Source organism: Prinia subflava, chromosome 2 (assembly GCF_021018805.1).
Source record: "Prinia subflava isolate CZ2003 ecotype Zambia chromosome 2, Cam_Psub_1.2, whole genome shotgun sequence".
NCBI lineage: Eukaryota > Metazoa > Chordata > Aves > Passeriformes > Cisticolidae > Prinia > Prinia subflava.
This window is the reverse complement of record NC_086248.1, coordinates 494709-513679: the sequence shown is the minus strand read 5'-3', so window position 1 is coordinate 513679 and position 18971 is coordinate 494709. Positions and strand designations below refer to the sequence as shown.

At 59.1% G+C, this 18971-nt stretch overlaps 1 protein-coding gene across 1 annotated transcript in view; it reads left to right on the top strand.

Moving 5' to 3' along the window:
• DTNB (dystrobrevin beta) overlaps positions 1 to 18971 on the top strand; it is a 141268-nt gene that overhangs the window by 73391 nt on the left and 48906 nt on the right. Inside the window, exons 13-17 of the mRNA XM_063422411.1 lie at positions 6113 to 6200; positions 10105 to 10190; positions 12428 to 12532; positions 13834 to 13842; positions 16533 to 16629. Coding sequence (XP_063278481.1) covers positions 6113 to 6200; positions 10105 to 10190; positions 12428 to 12532; positions 13834 to 13842; positions 16533 to 16629 — 385 coding nt within the window. The remainder of the gene's footprint in view (positions 1 to 6112; positions 6201 to 10104; positions 10191 to 12427; positions 12533 to 13833; positions 13843 to 16532; positions 16630 to 18971) is intronic.

Below are 18971 nucleotides of genomic sequence, written 5' to 3'. Positions count from 1 at the left end.
GCAGCTCCTGGTGGTGCTGATGGCCCCTGTCCCTGGAACATTCTGTCCTGTCCTGTCCTGTCCCACCCCATCCCACCCCATCCCACCCCATCCCATCCCATCCCATCCCATCCCATCCCATCCCATCCCATCCCATCCCATCCCATCCCATCCCATCCCATCCCATCCCATCCCATCCCATCCCATCCCATCCCATCCCATCCCATCCCATCCCATCCCATCCCATCCCATCCCATCCTCTTAGAGAATCCCACACAGGTTTGGGCTGGCAGGGACCTCAGAGCCCACCCAGTGCCACCCCTGCCATGGCAGGGACACCTCCCCCTGTCCCAGGCTGCTCCAGCCCCAGTGTCCCAATGTCTGTCCCCTTCCCCTGTGTCCCTTTCCCTGTGTCCCTTTCCTGTCCCCTTTCCCCTGTCCCCTTTCCCCGAGTGACCTTTTCCTGTCCCTTTTCCCTGAGTGTCCCTTTCCCTGTCCCCTTTCCTGTCCTTTCCCCCTGTCCCTTTCCCTGTCCCCTTTCCTGTCCTTTCCCCCTGTCCCTTTCCCTGTCCCCCTGCCCTGCCCGAGCCGTGTGTGTCTCCCTGGTGTCCCTGTCCCCTCTGAGCTGGCTCAGGGGCCTGTCCTGGCACAGATTCCCTGTTCCTGTTGTGTCAGGCCCATCCCAGGCCAATTCAATTTCCTCCTCTGGCTGCTCACCCTGCCCTGGTGCTGCTGCCAGGCGGGCAGAGCCTGTTCCAGCCCTTTCCCATGGACACCCGAAACCCCAGCCCTGTTCCACGGACACCTGAAATCCCAGCCCTGTTCCACAGACACCTGAAATCCCAGCCCTGTTCCACAGACACCTGAAATCCCAGCCCTGTTCCACAGACACCTGAAATCCCAGCCCTGTTCCACAGACACCTGAAATCCCAGCCCTGTTCCACAGACACCTGAAATCCCAGCCCTATTCCACAGACACCTGAAATCCCAGCCCTTTTCCATGGACACCTGAAATCCCAGCCCTTTTCCATGGACACCCGAAACCCCAGCCCTTTCCCATGGACACCTGAAATCCCAGCCCTTTCCCACAGACACCTGAAATCCCAGCCCTTTTCCACAGACACCTGAAATCCCAGCCCTGTTCCATGGACACCTGAAATCCCAGCCCTTTTCCAGACACCTGAAATCCCAGCCCTTTTCCACAGACACCTGAAATCCCAGCCCTTTTCCACAGACACCTGAAATCCCAGCCCTTTTCCACAGACACCTGAAATCCCAGCCCTTTTCCACAGACACCTGAAATCCCAGCCCTGTTCCATGGACACCCGAAATCCCAGCCCTGTTCCATGGACACCTGAAATCCCAGCCCTGTTCCATGGACACCTGAAATCCCAGCCCTGTTCCATGGACACCTGAAATCCCAGCCCTGTTCCATGGACACCTGAAATCCCAGCCCTGTTCCATGGACACCTGAAATCCCAGCCCTCCCTGGCTCCAGGGGCTTTGGTGTCCCCTCAGTGTCACTGTCACCATCCCAGGTGGCCCCAGGTCAGACCTTGGCACAGTGGGAGGTGTCCCTGCCATGGCAGGGGTGGCACTGGGTGGGTTTGATGTCCCTTCCCACCCAAAGCATTCCAGGATTCCCTGATCCCACCCAACCCATCCCAGGACTCCCTGATCCTGTCCCATGTGCAAGCCCCGTGCCAGCCCCGTGCCAGCCCCGTGCCAGCCCCGTGCCAGCCGTGCCCTGCAGCTCCCAGGGACAGGCTGGGACAGGGGCACAGCTTTGTCACCAGGGCCCAGTGGGTCTCCTGGAACTGTGGGTTTTGGACAGGGAATTCTGTGTGAGCCCTCTCCAAGCCCCTGCTGCAGTGGAACCCCGGGATTCTCTCTGTGTGTGCTCCTCCCATCCCAGCTCTGGGTTTACCCTTCCCCTTTACTCCCTGTCCTGTTCTTGGCGGCTGGGGGCACTCACCAGAGAGGAGAAGGATCCAGGGAGAGCTCAGAGCCCCTGCAGGGCCTGAAGGGGCTCCAGGAGAGCTGGAGAGGGACTGGGGACAAGGATGGAGGGACAGGACACAGGGAATGGCTTCCACTGCCACAGGGCAGGGCTGGATGGGATCTTGGGAATCAGGAATTGTTCCCTGGCAGGGTGGGCAGGCCCTGGCACAGGGTGCCCAGAGCAGCTGGGGCTGCCCCTGGATCCCTGGCAGTGTCCTGGACAGGGCTTGGAGCAGCCTGGGACAGGAGATGAACTTGAACCCCTCTTCCTTGTCCCCTGTCAAATGTTTCCAAAAGCAAACACAAAAGGATTATTCTTTCTGTTGCACGTTGCAGGTTGTTTCCAAGAAAGCCAGAAATTCCAATAACTGTTCTGTAATTGGGTGTGATACGAGGAGATGTTCAGGAGTTGGGAGTTCTGGGAGACACCAGATGATGGGAAGGGGCGATGGGAGGGATGCAGAGAGCTCCAGGGAAGCAGGGGAGGAGCTGAGCACAGAGCGAAGCTGCAGGGAGGCACCGAGGGGTCCAGGGAGGCACTGCAGGGTCCAGGGAGGCACCGAGGGGTTCAGGGAGGCACTGCAGGGTCCAGGGAGGCACCGAGGGGTTCAGGGAGGCACTGAGGGGTCCAGGGAGGCACTGCAGGGTTCAGGGAGGCACTGCAGGGTCCAGGGAGGCACTGCAGGGTTCAGGGATGCACTGCAGGGTCCAGGGAGGCACTGCAGGGTTCAGGGAGGCACTGGGGGGTTCAGGGAGGCACCGAGGGGTTCAGGGAGGCACTGAGGGGTCCAGGGAGGCACCGAGGGGCTCAGGGAGGCACTGCAGGGTTCAGGGATGCACTGCAGGGTTCAGGGATGCACTGCAGGGTTCAGGGAGGCACCGAGGGGTTCAGGGAGGCACCGAGGGGCTCAGGGAGGCACTGCAGGGTTCAGGGAGGCACTGAGGGGTTCAGGGAGGCACTGAGGGGTTCAGGGAGGCACCGAGGGGTTCAGGGAGGCACCGAGGGGTTCAGGGAGGCACTGAGGGGTTCAGGGAGGCACCGAGGGGTTCAGGGAGGCACTGCAGGGTTCAGGGAGGCACTGCAGGGTTCAGGGAGGCACTGGGGGGTTCAGGGAGGCACTGCAGGGTTCAGGGAGGCACCGAGGGGTTCAGGGAGGCACTGGGGGGTTCAGGGAGGCACTGAGGGGTTCAGGGAGGCACTGCAGGGTTCAGGGATGCACTGCAGGGTTCAGGGAGGCACCGGGGGGTTCAGGGAGGCACCGAGGGGTTCAGGGAGGTACTGAGGGGTTCAGGGAGGCACTGCAGGGTCCAGGGAGGCACCGAGGGGCTCAGGGAGGCACTGCAGGGTTCAGGGAGGCACCGAGGGGTTCAGGGAGGCACTGCAGGGTTCAGGGATGCACTGCAGGGTTCAGGGAGGCACCGGGGGGTTCAGGGAGGCACCGAGGGGTTCAGGGAGGTACTGAGGGGTTCAGGGAGGCACTGCAGGGTTCAGGGAGGCACTGCGGGGTTCAGGGAGGCACTGCAGGGTTCAGGGAGGCACCGGGGGGTTCAGGGAGGCACCGAGGGGTTCAGGGAGGCACTGCAGGGTTCAGGGAGGCACTGCAGGGTTCAGGGATGCACTGCAGGGTCCAGGGAGGCACTGTGGGGTTCAGGGAGGCACTGAGGGGTTCAGGGAGGCACTGAGGGGTTCAGGGAGGCACTGAGGGGTTCAGGGATGCACTGCAGGGTCCAGGGAGGCACTGCAGGGTTCAGGGAGGCACTGAGGGGTTCAGGGATGCACTGCAGGGTTCAGGGAGGCACTGAGGGGCTCAGGGAGGCACTGAGGGGTTCAGGGATGCACTGCAGGGTTCAGGGAGGCACTGCAGGGTCCAGGGATGCACTGCAGGGTTCAGGGAGGCACTGCAGGGTTCAGGGAGGCACCGAGGGGTTCAGGGAGGCATTGTGGGGTTCAGGGAGGCACTGTGGGGTTCAGGGAGGCACTGGGGGGTTCAGGGAGGCACTGAGGCGTTCAGGGAGGCACCGAGGGGTTCAGGGAGGCACTGCAGGCTCCAGGGCAGGTCGCTGTCCTTGCACAGCAGAACTGGGGCAGTAAATCCGTGTGGAGGTGCCTGTGCAGCCCCCCCAGCCCGCCCTGGCTGGTTTCTGTGTCCCCCCTGCTCTCACTCACCTTTCTGCAGCTCTTTCTTGCCTCTGGGATGGCTCCAGGATCTCACCCAGCCAAGCAGAGGCCTCCCAGTGTAATTAGTGCTAATTGTGGCTCTGTTCCAGCCCAGGCCTCACCTGGCCAGCTCCAGGGGCTGGAAGAGTTGGAGCTGCTCAGCCTGGTGTTAGTGAGAAGAAATGAAATCTGCATTTTTAAAAACCCATCCCATTGGCAGCCCAGCTTGGCCGTGTGAATGGGGGAAACAGGAATCCCTGGAAGGAAGCTTTGCAGAAGTGCCAGTTGTCTCCCGAGGTGGGAATGTGGGCTGGGAGTGGCTTCTGTGGTGCACCAGGAACGTGCCTGCCTTGGTTTGCTGCTCCCTGTGGTGCTGCTGGGTTTCCCTGGAGCCTCAGGAATGGCCCTGGGAAGGCTCCGTGGCCGTGGGAAGCACATTCCTCATTCCCACACTCTCATTAAATCCCACTTGGCTTCTGCACCTCACCCAGGGCTTCCCTTCCCTTCCCTGGGGGATGGGGTGAGGGATCTGCACACCAGGGGCACACCCAGCAGCTCCCAAATCCAGCAGCTCCAAATCCAGCAACTCCCAAACCCAGCAGCTCCCAAATCCAGCAGCTCCAAATCCAGCAACTCCCAAACCCAGCAGCTCCCAAATCCAGCAGCTCCAAATCCAGCAACTCCCAAACCCAGCAGCTCCCAAATCCAGCAGCTCCCAAATCCAACAACTCCCAAACCCAGCAGCTCCAAATCCAGCAGCTCCCAAATCCAGCAGCTCCAAATCCAGCAGCTCCCAAACCCAGCAACTCCCAAACCCAGCAGCTCCCAAACCCAGCAGCTCCCAAACCCAGCAGCTCCCAAACCCAGAGTTCCCAAATCCAACAACTCCCAAACCCAGCAACTCCCAAACCCAGCAACTCCCAAATCCAGCAGCTCCCAAATCCAGCAGCTCCCAAACCCAGCAACTCCCAAACCCAGCAACTCCCAAATCCAACAACTCCCAAACCCAGCAGCTCCAAACCCAGCAACTCCCAAATCCAACAACTCCCAAACCCAGCAACTCCCAAACCCAGCAACTCCCAAATCCAACAACTCCCAAACCCAGCAGCTCCAAACCCAGCAGCTCCCAAATCCAGCAGCTCCAAATCCAGCAGCTCCCAAATCCAGCAGCTCCGAATCCAGCAACTCCCAAACCCAGCAGCTCCCAAATCCAGGAGCTCCAAATCCAGGAGCTCCAAATCCAGCAGCTCCCAAACCCAGCAGCTCCCAAATCCAGCAGCTCCAAATCCAGCAGCTCCAAACCCAGCAGAGATAAATTAAATCTGGGCCTAAACCAAATTACTTTCCAACACCCCAACTGGAATCTGTGAGTCCTGGAGGAAAAGCTGCTCAGGAGGAAATCTGGAGTGAGGCCCCCATGCTGGAAGGAATGGGAAAGGGAATTGTGAGGATTTATTATTTCCAGCAGGGCTCTTCCCTCTGCCCTCACCATCTCTGTGCCCTGGCACATCCCCGTGGCCCTGGCCTGAGCCTGGTTTGGTTTTAGTGCCCTGGACAGCCCAGGCTGAGCCTGGTTTGGTTTTGCAGTGCCCTGAATGGTCCAGGCTGACTCTCTGGTGTGGTTTTGCCCGACTCTGGTGTGGTTTTTCCTGTCTCTGGTGTGTTTTTCCTGACTCTGCTCTGCCCTGCAGTGCCCTGGACAGCCCAGGCTGACTCTGGTGTGGCTTTACCCAACTCTGGCATGGTTTTTCCTGACTCTGCTCTGTCCTGCAGTTTTGGACAGCCCAGGCTGAGTCTCTGGTTTGATTTTGCCTGTCTCTGGTTTGGTTTTACCCAATTCTGGTGTTGTTTACCTGACTCTGCTCTGCCCCACAGTGCCCTGGACAGCCCAGGCTGACTCTCTGGTTTGATTTTGCCTGTCTCTGGTTTGGTTTTACCCAATTCTGGTGTTTTTTTCCTGACTCTGCCCCGCAGTGCCCTGGACAGCCCGGGCCGCCTGGACGAGGAGCATCGCCTCATCGCCCGCTACGCCGCGCGCCTGGCGGCCGAGGCCGGGAACGCCGTGAGTGACCTGCCCTGCCTGGGGGCTCTGGGGGCTCTGGGGGGAACCAGGGGGGGCTGGCACCCCAAACCTGAGGGGGATGTTAGTCCTGACCCTGTTAGACCTCATCCTGTTGGTCCTGACCCTGTTAGACCTGACCCTGTTAGGCCTGACCCTGTTAGACCCGAGCCGGAGCCAGGTGCTGCCCTTCCCTCCCCACCCTGGCTCCTGTCCCCTCTGCTGGCTCTGCTTTCCCTGGCTCAGCCCTGCCTGTCCCTCTCTGTCACCTCAGGGCTCTGTCCCTGCTCCTGGTGGGTTTTGGGATGGGTTTTAACCCCCATTTCAGGTCTGTCCCTGCTCCTGGTGATGTTTGGGATGGTTTTTAACCCCCATTTCAGGTCTGTCCCTGCTCCTGGTGGTTTTTGGGGATGGTTCTGCCCGGGATCCCCAATTTCTGTCCCTGCAGCTTTGCAGGCATGGGAATGGTGGCTGGGAATGAGGTCGGGGGAGCAGGGAATGAGGAGCTTTGTGCTGCTGAGAGATAAACAAAAACCTGAGGAAAACAACCCGTGGGCGAGTGCTGGGGGTGGGTTTATCCCAGAGGGAACGGCCTGAGAGAGGGAAAGGTGGGTTTGTGTTTGCAGCTCCTCACAGGGGAAAGTAAAGGCAACTCAAAGGCGTTTCCAGCTGGTAAAAATCAACCCTGCTCCGACAGAAAATGGCTCCAGGGACACAGGGAGGGTGTGCTGAGATCCCACAGAGTTTTTGCAGGCTGGCTGGGGGTGGGAGCCCTGCCTTGGCTGCTTTATCCATAGGGAAGGAGAGGAGAGTTTGCAGGGACCATCTCCCAAAATCCTGGATTTCCCTCAGCACGTTCAGCAAAGAACCTGCCTTTGGCAGAGGGGTGTGGGCAGAGATCTGTGTTAAACTCCTATAAAAACAGAGATCAGTGTTAAACTCCATAAAACAGAGATCTGTGTTAAACTCCCATAAAACAGAGATCCCTGTCACACTCCATAAAACAGAGATCCCTGTCACACTCCATAAAGCAGAGATCCCTGTCACACTCCATAAAACAGAGATCTGTGTCAAACTCCATAGAACAGAGATTCCTGTCACACTCCATAAAACAGAGATTCCTGTCACACTCCATAAAACAGAGATTCCTGTCACACTCCATAGAACAGAGATTCCTGTCACACTCCATAAAACAGAGATTCCTGTCACACTCCATACAGCAGAGTCCTGCTTTGGAACAGTTGTTCCTGTGAGTTCCACTCCTCTGCCCAGTGGAGCAGCTGCATGTCCAGAGTCACTCTGTTCACCAGCAATGTCAGAATGTTAAGGGGACACCGTGCCAAGTGTCAGGCTTGGATGGGACAGGAGGAAATTTCCCTGTAATCCTGTCAAATCCAGGCTGTTGAGAGGGCGAGAGCTGAGTCACTGTCACGCTGGAAGGTGCTGGAAGAACTCTTAGTCATGGCTTGACTTCTTCTGGTAGAGCCACAGTGTTGTGAAAACTTCAGGAGGCTCAGACTGCTTCTGAAGGACCTGGCTGTTAAAAACCATAAATCACCTCAAGCTCCTGTGGCCATCGCAGGGCAGAGGTGGAGAGAATTTTGGGTGTCCAGGGAGCAGAATTTGGAGTTTGCTGAGGCTCTTGCAGGACCTGTGGGCAATTCCTGCTCTCTTCTCCCAAGCCCCATCGCAGGGCAGGTGCTGGGGCAGTGCCAGGGGCTGAGGTGGGGCAGGGGAAGAGGGAAAGGGGAACAGTGGGGGGTTTCTATTGCAGGCAGGGCTTGGGAATGTGGGGTCATTTACTGGCTCCACCATTTCCTCCCAGTCCAGACACGCCCATCAGCTGGAATGGGCGGATTTCTCAGATTCTGGAGGGTTCAAAGGGCTTTGGATCCTGGCAGCTCCTCGTGATCCCTGCCAGGGGCACATCTCCCTTCCCTGGCCAAGCTTGGTGGGGGAAGACCCTGCCGAGCTCTGGGACAGGGTGACATCCATGGGGACAAAGTGCCACATTCATGGGGACAGTGAAAGACTTTTCTCACCACCATAATGGCCAGATGTCGTTGTCCAAGTGTTTGCCCAGGGAAGATCTGGGATCTCCCTCTCTGGAGATGTTCAGAGCTCAACAAGACGGGGTCATGGGCAATTTCTGAACTGCAAACCTCCCTTGGGCCCTCCCCACCTGCGTTTCTCTGTGACCCTGGACACCGATGGAAGTGGGGAGTGGAAAAAAGCCAACATCATACAGGAGCTCTGGAATATTTGTCCAAGGAGGTTCTAAAACCCAGCTGGACCCGGGGGAGCACTTGAGAGGGGTTGGAATGATTTCCTGAACGTGTTCTGAGGGCAGGACAGGATGGGATGGGACAGGAGGAGCTGCCATCAGTGCCAGGGGCTGGTGGCACACAGAGCATGTGGCTGTGTCCCCTAAGGAGCTGTGGCTGAGCTGCCCCTGCCCCCCTGCAGCCAAAGTGTGACCCAAACCTCCCCTGTATGGCGTGAGAGCTGCTGGGCAGTGCTGGCCCTGCCAGATAAAGTGAGGACAGGGAACAACCCGAACAACCCGGCCTTGGTTAAATCCCAGCTCAGGATTTAATCCAGGATCACCCGTGTGTGTCCCTCTGCTGCTGTGGCCAGGCTGTCAGCCTGAGCTCAGGAACCATCTCCTGCTTCCCGTGCTGCCCCCTGGGACAGGCAGGGCTGGAGCAGGTCCGTGTCCCCAGCCCTGCAGAGTCCCCTCCCCTCCTGCCACCACACAGGGCCACTGCCCTGAGCTCTGTGACAAACCCCGTCTGACAGGGGCTGCTCGGGGGATCCCTACGGATCCCTGGGGATCTTGGAGCTCTGACTGGAAGTTCAGGGGGTGATCCCTACGGATCCTTCTGGATCTTGGAGCTCTGACTGGAAGTTCAGGGGGTGATCCCTATGGATCCCTGGGGATCTTGGAGCTCTGACTGGAAGTTCAGGGGGGGATCCCTACGGATCCCTGGGGATCTTGCAGCTCTGACTGGAAGTTCAGGGGGGATCCCTATGGATCCCTGGGGATCTTGCAGCTCTGACTGGAAGTTCAGGGGGTGATCCCTATGGATCCCTGGGGATCTTGGAAGTTCAGGGGGGATCCCTACGGATCCCTGGGGATCTTGGAGCCTTGGTGTGATGGGTGTGATTGGTGTGTTTGGTGTGATTTCTGTGATTTGTATGATTGGTGTATTTGGTGTGATTCCCATGATTTCTGTGATTTCCATGATTTCTGTAATTGATGGGATTTCTGTGATTTCTGTGTGATTCCCATGATTTCTGTGATTGGTCTGATTGGTGTGTGTGGTGTGATTTCTGTGATTTCTGTGTGATTTCCATGATTCCTGTTATTTCTGTGATTGGTGTGTTTGGTGTGATTTCTGTGTGATTTCATGTGATTTCGGTAATTCCCATGATTTGTGTGATTTCTGTGTGATTTCTGTGTGATTCCCATGATTTATGTGATTTCTGTGATTCCCATGATTTCTGTGATTTCTGTGTGATTTCTGTGTGATTTCTGTGTGATTTCTGTGTGATTCCCATGATTTCTGTGATTGGTGAGTTTGGTGTGATTTCCATGACTTCCATGATTTCCATGATTCCCAGGATTCCCATGATTTCTGTGATTGGTGATTTCTGTGTGATTCCCATGATTTCCATGATTCCCACGATTCCTGTGATTGGTGTGATCGGTGAGTTTGGTGTGATTTCCATGATTCCCATGATTTCCATGATTCCCACGATTCCTGTGACTGGTGTGATCGGTGATTTCTGTGTGATTCCCACGATTTCCATGATTCCCAGGATTCCTGTGACTGGTGTGATCGGTGATTTCTGTGTGATTCCCACGATTTCCATGATTCCCAGGATTCCTGTCCTCTCCCCGCAGCCCCGCCCGCCGGCAGACCTGGCCTTCAGCTTCGATGCCAACAGGCAGCAGAGGCAGCTGATCGCCGAGCTGGAGAACAAGAACAGGTACAGCCCCCCGTTCTGCTGGATCCCATTAACCAGATTGCCTCCCCAGAGCCTTTGTTGGGCTGTGGCTGCCTCCTTAGCTGATTAGTTAGTCATTAGCATTAGTTAATTATCCGTGGGGAGGGGCTGCCCTGCCCCTGTTCCCCAGGGAGGGGCTGATCTTCTCTAATCTTCTTAAAATCATCTTCACCAGCACGGGGCACTGGGGGCTGGCTCAGCACATCCAGCAGGAGCTGGAGCTGATCCCAGAGATCCCTGAAACCCCCAAATCCCCCCGAAGCCCAGCCCTGGGCTGATCCCCCAGCGTGGGCAGCAGGGAGGGGGGATTGTGCCCCTGTGCTCAGGTGAGACCCCACCTGCAGAGCTGCCCCAGCCCTGGGGACAACAGCACAAGGACCTGGAGCTGCTGCAGAGAGCCCAGAGGAGCCTGGAGCTGCTGCAGGGCTGGAGCCCCTCTGCTGTGGAGCCAGGCTGGGAGAGCTGGGGGTGCTCACCTGGAGAGGAGAAGGATCCAGGGAGAGCTCAGAGCCCCTGCAGGGCCTGAAGGGGCTCCAGGAGAGCTGCAGAGGGACTGGGGACAAGGGCTGGAGGGACAGGACACAGGGAATGGCTCCCACTGCCACAGGGCAGGGCTGGATGGGATCTTGGGAATCAGGAATTGTTCCCTGGCAGGGTGGGCAGGCCCTGGCACAGGGTGCCCAGAGCAGCTGTGGCTGCCCCTGGATCCCTGGCAGTGCCCAAGGCCAGGTTGGACACTGGGGCTGGAGCAGCCTGGGACAGTGGGAGGTGTCCCTGCCATGGCAGGGTGGCACTGGGTGGGCTCTGAAGTCCCTTCCAAAGCAAACCAGAGGATTTTTGTCACCTGAGGAGCCTCTCCTGGTGTCTGTGGTGTCCCAGTGCCCAGCTGGCACACAGAGCCTGCCCAGCCCTGTGCCCAGGCACCCTCAGCAGTGGGAAAAGGCGTTTGGAGCAGAAGCAGTTCCTGGAGAGCAGGAACAGCTCGGTCCTGGCATTGCTGTAGCTTCAGTGCTGTACCAGGAGACCTTGCAGGTGTTTGGAGCAGTTCCTGGAGATGCTGGATAAGGGAGCTCTCACTCGGTGAAGCCCTGCCAGGAGAGCAGCTCAGCAGTTCTGCCAGCAAGGGGAGCTGGAGGTGACACTCTGCTCTTGGAAGGGTTCCATCCCTCTGCACTGAGCGAGCCCTGGCCCTCCCTGCACAGCACAGAGGGGCTGAGCTGTGCTGCTGCCTGGCCCTGTCCCTCTGGGATGTCCTGGGGTTGTTTCTGCTCACTGAGCTGTGCTCCTGCTGCCCTGCAGGGGAAGGGGATGGGATCTCCCCGGGCTGCTCCAGAGCCCCTCCTGCAGCGCCCGCAGGGCAGGGAGTGCTGGAGCTGCAGCCTGTGTGCTCCTGGACACTCCTGGGCCCCTTCTGTGAGAGGGGCTCCGAGGCACATGGAGTGAGGGATTCCAGCCTTGGAATAACAGATTCCCCAGGTCCTGCAGCGAGCCCAGGGCTGTGCCCACATCCCTGGGAGCAGAACCCCTGGGCTGGGGCTGGGCACTGCCAGGCTGGGCACTGCCAAGAGGGGCTGCAGAGGCGTGCAGGAGCAGGGCAGACACTGACCTTGTCCAGCTGTGTCCCCTCAGTTTAGGAAGGACATTGAGTGATGTGTCCAGCTCTGTTTAGGATGGGCATTGAGGACTGTGTCCAGTTTGTCCCCTCAGTTTAGGAAGGACATTGAGGGCTGTGTCCAGCAGTGTCCCCTCAGTTCAGGAAGGACTTTCAGACCCTTGAGCACATGCAGAGGAGGCAGCGAGGCTGGAGAGGGAACACAAACCCTGTGAGGAAGGGCTGAGGGAGCTGGGGGTGTTCAGCCTGGAGAAAAGGAGCTCAGGGGTGCCCTCATCACTCTCACACTCCCTGCAAGGTGCCTGTGTCAGTGGGGTTGGTCTCTCTCTCCAGGCAGCACTGACAGAACAAGAGGAGTCTCCAGCTGCACCAGGGGAATACAGGGTGGATATCAGGGAAAGGTTTTTAAGGAAAGAGTGCTGAGTGCTGGCATGGCTGCCTGGGGAGGTGGTGCAGTCACCAGCCCTGGGTGTGTTTAACAAAGCCTGGATGTGGCGCTGTGGGTGAGCTGAGGTGGCAGGGCTGGGTTGGGCTCCATGATCCTGGAGGTCTCCTCCTTCCTACCTGGTGACTCTGTGACTCTCTGCTGTCCCTGTGTCCTTCCCAGGGAGATCCTGCAGGAGATCCAGCGGCTGCGGCTGGAGCACGAGCAGGCGTCGCAGCCCACGCCCGAGAAGGCGCAGCAGAACCCCACGCTGCTGGCCGAGCTGCGGCCTGCTGCGGTGAGGGCCACTGGGGAGCTGGGCTGGGCCACTGGGGAGCTGGGCTGGGCCACTGGGGAGCTGGGCTGGGCCACTGGGCTACTGGGGAGCTGGGCCACTGGGCTACTGGGGAGCTGGGCCACTGGGCTACTGGGGAGCCAGGCTGGGCCACTGGGCTGGGTGATTTGGCCCCCTGGGCCACTGGGCCCTGGGCTGGGGACCCTGCAGGGGCAGCTCTGGCAGGGCCATCTCACACACAGGGGGCTGGGGCAGCACCCTGAGCTTTGCAGAGGGCTTAGGGGTGAATAAAGACCTCCCTTCCAATGAATCCTGCTTGGACAGGTCAGGGAAGTGCTGCGAAGGAGGAATCAGCAGGGCTGGGGCTCCTGCAGGTGTTCTCCAGCCCCAGGGGTCCCCTGATCCCGAGGGGTGCACCTGGGGTCTCCCTCTGGTGCTGCAGGCACAGGGAGCAGCAGCTCTGCCACCCCACAGCCTCACTGCTGGGGAATTCCCACGGGGCACGGATGGGCTGGGCTGGGCTGGGCTGGGCTGGGCTGGGATGGGCTGGGCTGGGCTGGGATGGGATGGGATGGGATGGGATGGGATGGGATGGGATGGGATGGGATGGGATGGGATGGGATGGGATGGGATGGGATGGGATGGGATGGGATGGGATGGGATGGGATGGGATGGGATGGGATGGGATGGGATGGGATGGGATGGGATGGGATGGGATGGGATGGGATGGGATGGGATGGGATGGGATGGGATGGGATGGGATGGGATGGGATGGGATGGGATGGGATGGGATGGGATGGGAAGGGGCTTCCCAAGCTCCAGGGGCTTCCCAAGCTCCAGGTGCTTCCAGCCCAGGCAGGATGGTTGGAATGTGATTGTCTGTGAGCACCAGGCACTGCCTGATCTCAGCTCTGCCTGGAGTGCAGGCTGTGAAAGGAGGGGAATGACAATCCATGGAAAATCGTGTCCCGGGTTTGCAGCCCTGCAGGCAGCCCGTGGGGATGAGTCAGCTCCAGCTCTGCTGGCAGGTGTGACCTTGCAGAGTCCCTGGATCCGTGTCCTGGCAGATCCCTGCCTGGCAGTGCAGCTCTGCCAGGCTCCTCCTGCCTGCGGGACCAGGGAACCTGGAATCTCACAGGCTTTGGGCTGGCAGAGACCCCAGAGCCCCTCCAGTGCCACCCCTGCCATGGCAGGGACCTCAGAGCCCCTCCAGTGCCACTCCTGCCATGGCAGGGACCTCAGAGCCCCTCCAGTGCCACCTCTGCCATGGCAGGGACACCTCCCACTGTCCCAGGCTGCTCCAGCCCCAGTGTCCAGCCTGGCCTTGGGCACTGCCAGGGATGCAGGGGCAGCCCCAGCTGCTCTGGGCACCCTGTGCCAGGGCCTGCCCACCCTGCCAGGGAACAATTCCTGATTCCCAGTATCCCATCCAGCCCTGCCCTGTGGCAGTGGGAAGCCATTCCCTGGGTCCAGGCACTGCAGTTCCTGGTGAAGATTCCCACTTCAGTTTCCTCATAGGCCCCTCCAGATCCTTAATTTAAGAACCACAGTCCCCAACATACAAAAAGTTCCTGAGAGAGACACCCAGTGTGGGTGATGTTTGTTCACCTTCCAGAGTTTTCTGTCCTTTAGAGAGCAGCCCTGTTGTTAAAATTCCCAGATTATCCACAGCGTGCCACGTGTCAGCATTCAAGGGTTCAGTCTGCGATAGTGATGCTTTAACGTGGGATTGAGACACTCTGGAGTCCACCAGAATCCCTGCAGGAGAATGAGCAGGGAATGAACAATCCCTGCCAGCCTGCTCCTGCCTGAGGTCATGTCTCACCTCCCAGGGACACGGAACCTCGGCGGGCTGACGCTGCCTTTGAGCTGCTCCTTTATTACTCACTCCTTGCTTTTTTTAAACACAAACCCCGGGCCCAGAGTCACAGTTCCTGAAATAGCAGCAGACAGGTTTTGTGCAGGGAAGGGAAGGGAAGGTCACTCCTCCTCTGCTGCTGTTGTTGTCACCGGAGTGCTTGGGACAGTTGGGTCTCCCCCCACATGGGCGCAGCCTTCCCCCCATTGCCTGCAGCCTGTTCCCCCCATTCCCTGCAGCCTGTTCCCCCCATTCCCTGCAGCCTGTTCCCCCCATTCCCTGCAGCCTGTTCCCCCCATTCCCTGCAGCCTGTTCCCCCCATTGCCTGCAGCCTGTTCCCCCCATTGCCTGCAGCCTGTTCCCCCCATTGCCTGCAGCCTGTTCCCCCCATTGCCTGTAGCCTGTTCCCCCCATTGCCTGTAGCCTGTTCCCCCCATTGCCTGCAGCCTTTGTCCCCCATTCCCTGCAGCCTTTGTCCCCCATTCCCTGCAGCCTGTTCCCCCCATTCCCTGCAGCCTGTTCCCCCCATTCCCTGCAGCCTGTTCCCCCCATTCCCTGCAGCCTGTTCCCCCCATTCCCTGCAGCCTGTTCCCCCCATTCCCTGCAGCCTGTTCCCCCCATTGCCTGCAGCCTTTGCCCCCCATTCCCTGCAGCCTGTTCCCCCCATTGCCTGCAGCCTGTTCCCCCCATTCCCTGCAGCCTGTTCCCCCCATTGCCTGCAGCCTGTTCCCCCCATTGCCTGCAGCCTTTGTCCCCCATTGCCTGCAGCCTTTGCCCCCCATTGCCTGCAGCCTTTGTCCCCCATTGCCTGCAGCCTGTTCCCCCCATTGCCTGCAGCCTTTGTCCCCCATTCCCTGCAGCCTGTTCCCCCATTGCCTGCAGCCTGTTCCCCCCATTGCCTGCAGCCTGTTCCCCCCATTGCCTGCAGCCTGTTCCCCCCATTGCCTGCAGCCTTTGTCCCCCATTCCCTGCAGCCTGTTCCCCCATTGCCTGCAGCCTGTTCCCCCCATTCCCTGCAGCCTGTTCCCCCCATTCCCTGCAGCCTTTGCCCCCCCATTGCCTGCAGCCTGTTCCCCCCATTGCCTGCAGCCTGTTCCCCCCATTCCCTGCAGCCTGTTCCCCCCATTCCCTGCAGCCTGTTCCCCCCATTCCCTGCAGCCTGTTCCCCCCATTCCCTGCAGCCTGTTCCCCCCATTCCCTGCAGCCTGTTCCCCCCATTCCCTGCAGCCTTTGTCCCCCATTCCCTGCAGCCTTTGTCCCCCATTCCCTGCAGCCTTTGTCCCCCATTCCCTGCAGCCTTTGTCCCCCATTCCCTGCAGCCTTTGTCCCCCATTCCCTGCAGCCTTTGTCCCCCATTCCCTGCAGCCTTTGCCCCCCCATTCCCTGCAGCCTGTTCCCCCCCATTCCCTGCAGCCTTTGTCCCCCCATTCCCTGCAGCCTTTGTCCCCCCATTCCCTGCAGCCTTTGTCCCCCATTCCCTGCAGCCTTTGCCCCCCCATTCCCTGCAGCCTGTTCCCCCCATTCCCTGCAGCCTTTGTCCCCCATTCCCTGCAGCCTTTGTCCCCCATTCCCTGCAGCCTTTGTCCCCCATTCCCTGCAGCCTTTGTCCCCCATTCCCTGCAGCCTGTTCCCCCCATTCCCTGCAGCCTTTGTCCCCCATTCCCTGCAGCCTTTTCCCCCCATTCCCTGCAGCCTCTCCCCTCTCTCCTTCCCCTCCCTCTCCTCCCATAGCTCATCCTGGCCTGTCTGAGCTCTGCAGGATGCCGGGCTCTGATGCTCAGAGACATCAAAACTGGGTTTTTTTCCCCAAATGCTGCTCAGCAGGGCTTCCCTCTGCCCGTGGCTGGAGCAGATCTCTGCCTTTGGGGGGAGTTTTGGGGGATTGTCACCTCCAGGTTTTAAATGGGGAGCAGGACAGTGACGGGACCCAACCCAGGAGAATTCCCTGTGGGGTTTGAACCACCCTGGGTTTATTCTCTGCCTTTGGGGGAATTGTCACCTCCAGGTTTGTGGTGGTTGTGCTCCAGGTTTTAAATGGGGAGCAGGACAGTGACGGGACCCAACCCAGGAGAATTCCCTGCGGGGTTTGAACCACCCCGGGTTCATTTTGTGTCTCTCCCATGTCCCTGGCACAGGCAGAGGAAGGATGAGCTGGAGCAGAGGATGTCAGCACTGCAGGAGAGCAGAAGAGAGCTGATGGTGCAGCTGGAGGGGCTGATGAAGCTGCTCAAAGTAAGGAATCTCCTGTTGGAAAGGCAGCGCGTCCCTCCCTTCCCCGGCTGCTCTGGGGTCCCTGTCACACTCTAAAAGCCCTTCCTGAGGAGCAGGAGGAGCTTGCCAAAAGCCATTCCCACCCCAGCTCAGCGTGGGGTGCAGGGGGTTCATGGTTTTCCAGAACCCGAGGTGTGGAGTGGTTTCACGAGGTTGGATTGGGTAACTGGGGCTCAGCACTTCCCACCCTCCCAGGGAAAGGAACTGGGAGCAGGGCAGGATGTGACAGGGACAAGGAACTGGCCCTGCACAGCCCCTGCCACATCTGGGGCTTTTCTCTGGGGCTTCTGGGGCTGGCTCTGAGCTCCAAGGTCATTGTTTGGGTTCCTCATGAGGGTCCTTTGTGTTTTTATGGGGCTGAGCTCCCAGCTGGTGCCTGGGGTGGGGAATTCTGTCTCACCTCTGCTCTTTCTCTGCTTTAAATCAAACAGGAGCCTCCCTGCAAGGCAAGGGGCAAAGCCTGGGCCTGGGAGAGGGTTTGGTGCTGTGGGAGTGGGGGAGGAGGGACAGACCTGGCAGGGGTGACAGTGGCACAGGGGGTGACAGATCAGGCGTAGGCACATCTGGGTGGTTCCAGGAAAACACAGAGCTCCTCTGCACTCAGAGGGAACAGTGGGTTCCCAGTCTGGGGATCAGAGGTGCCATCACTCCTCAGCTTGGGCTTCTGTCCTGGGGAGGAATTCCTGGCCCTGCCCTTCATCCTGGGGAGGAATTCCTGCCCTTCATCCTGGGGAGGAATTCCTGCCCTTCATCCTGGGGAGGAATTGCTGCCCTTGCCCTTCATCCTGGGGCAGGGATGTGCATGCAGGGGGAGATGATCAAACACCCCTCAGCAGGGCCTGCTTTATTCCCCTCCCTGAGCACAACACACTGCCTGTGTTTGGGAATTCTGGATTTCCTGAAGCCAGTGGTTCTGCTCTGTGTTTGTCCTGCTCAGCCCATTGTGTCTAACTTCGAAAATCACAGGAATCTTGGAATGCCAGACTGGTTTGGGCTGGAAGTGACCTCAGAGCCCCTCCAGTGCCACCCCTGCCATGGCAGGGACACCTCCCACTGTCCCAGGCTGCTCCAGCCCCAGGGTCCAGCCTGGCCTTGGGCACTGCCAGGGATGCAGGGGCAGCCACAGCTGCTCTGGGCACCCTGTGCCAGGGCCTGCCCACCCTGCCAGGGAACAATTCCTGATTCCCAGTATCCCATCCAGCCCTGCTCTGTGGCAGTGGGAGCCATTCCCTGTGTCCTGTCCCTCCATCCTTGCCCCCACTCCCTCTCCAGCTCCCTCATAGCCACCAAAATTGTTCAGAACCTTCACCCAGCAAATGGGAGTGGGTGGAAGGGAATCTCCATCCCATGAGGATGTCCAGGCAGTGGCAGGAGGCCCTCAGAGGCTGCAGCAGCTCCATCTTTGGGAGCTGCCAGAGCCCTGAGGTCCAGGTGAGCTGTTCTGAGCAGGGGCTGGGCTGGAGCCCTCCCGAGGTCCCCTCCCATCCCAGGAGCTGTGGCCACCGGGATTATTTGGTCCCACACTTTGCACCATGGGGTTGTATCTGCATTTCCCCCTGTGGAGCCCCGCAGCTTCTCCTTGACTGAAGCCTCTTCCAGAAAGACATCTGCTCTGGAGCTGGAGGAATCCAAAGTGGAAAATTCCCTGCCAATGCAAATTTGCCTGAACAGTTAAAAATTTATGCCTGGTTTTCAGAGGGAGTTCAGTTTGCACCCGTTGGTTCTCCCTCTGTAAAGTCCAGGAGCACTTTGGCCCCCTGGACCTGCTCAGCTCAGCCCAGCACTGCTCACTCTGGGCTTTAAATCCCTCAGGCTCAGCTGAGCCCCTCACTGCTCCACTCTGCTTGTGCACGGCTTCTTTGCCTCGCCCAGGTTTTTAACATCCATCTTTTATATTTGGGAAAGCCAAGGGGGAGCTTGAGTCCCTCCCTGACCCTCAGCAGCCAGAGGGGCTTGGCTGCCCCTCCTGCCTGGTTTCCCTGCTGTCCCCTGGGAGCTGCCAGTCACCAGCACTGCCACCACGGGGTGGTTTTGTGCTGTGCTCACTGAGGGTGCTGTGGGTAAATCCCTGCCAGGTGAATTTCCCGTGTCTGTGCCTTCAGAAACCAAACCTGGGAGACGTTCAAAGAACCAAATCAGCTTCTCTTGGCAAGATCTCCTCTCCATGAAGCTCTAAAGCTTCTGTGTCACCTGTCAGTGGGGCCCTGGATCGGCATTCCTGCTACATAAATGTGAATAAAGCAATGACAGGGTGAGGCCACAGAATCCCAGAGTGGTTTGGGTGGGAAGAGACCTCAGAGCTC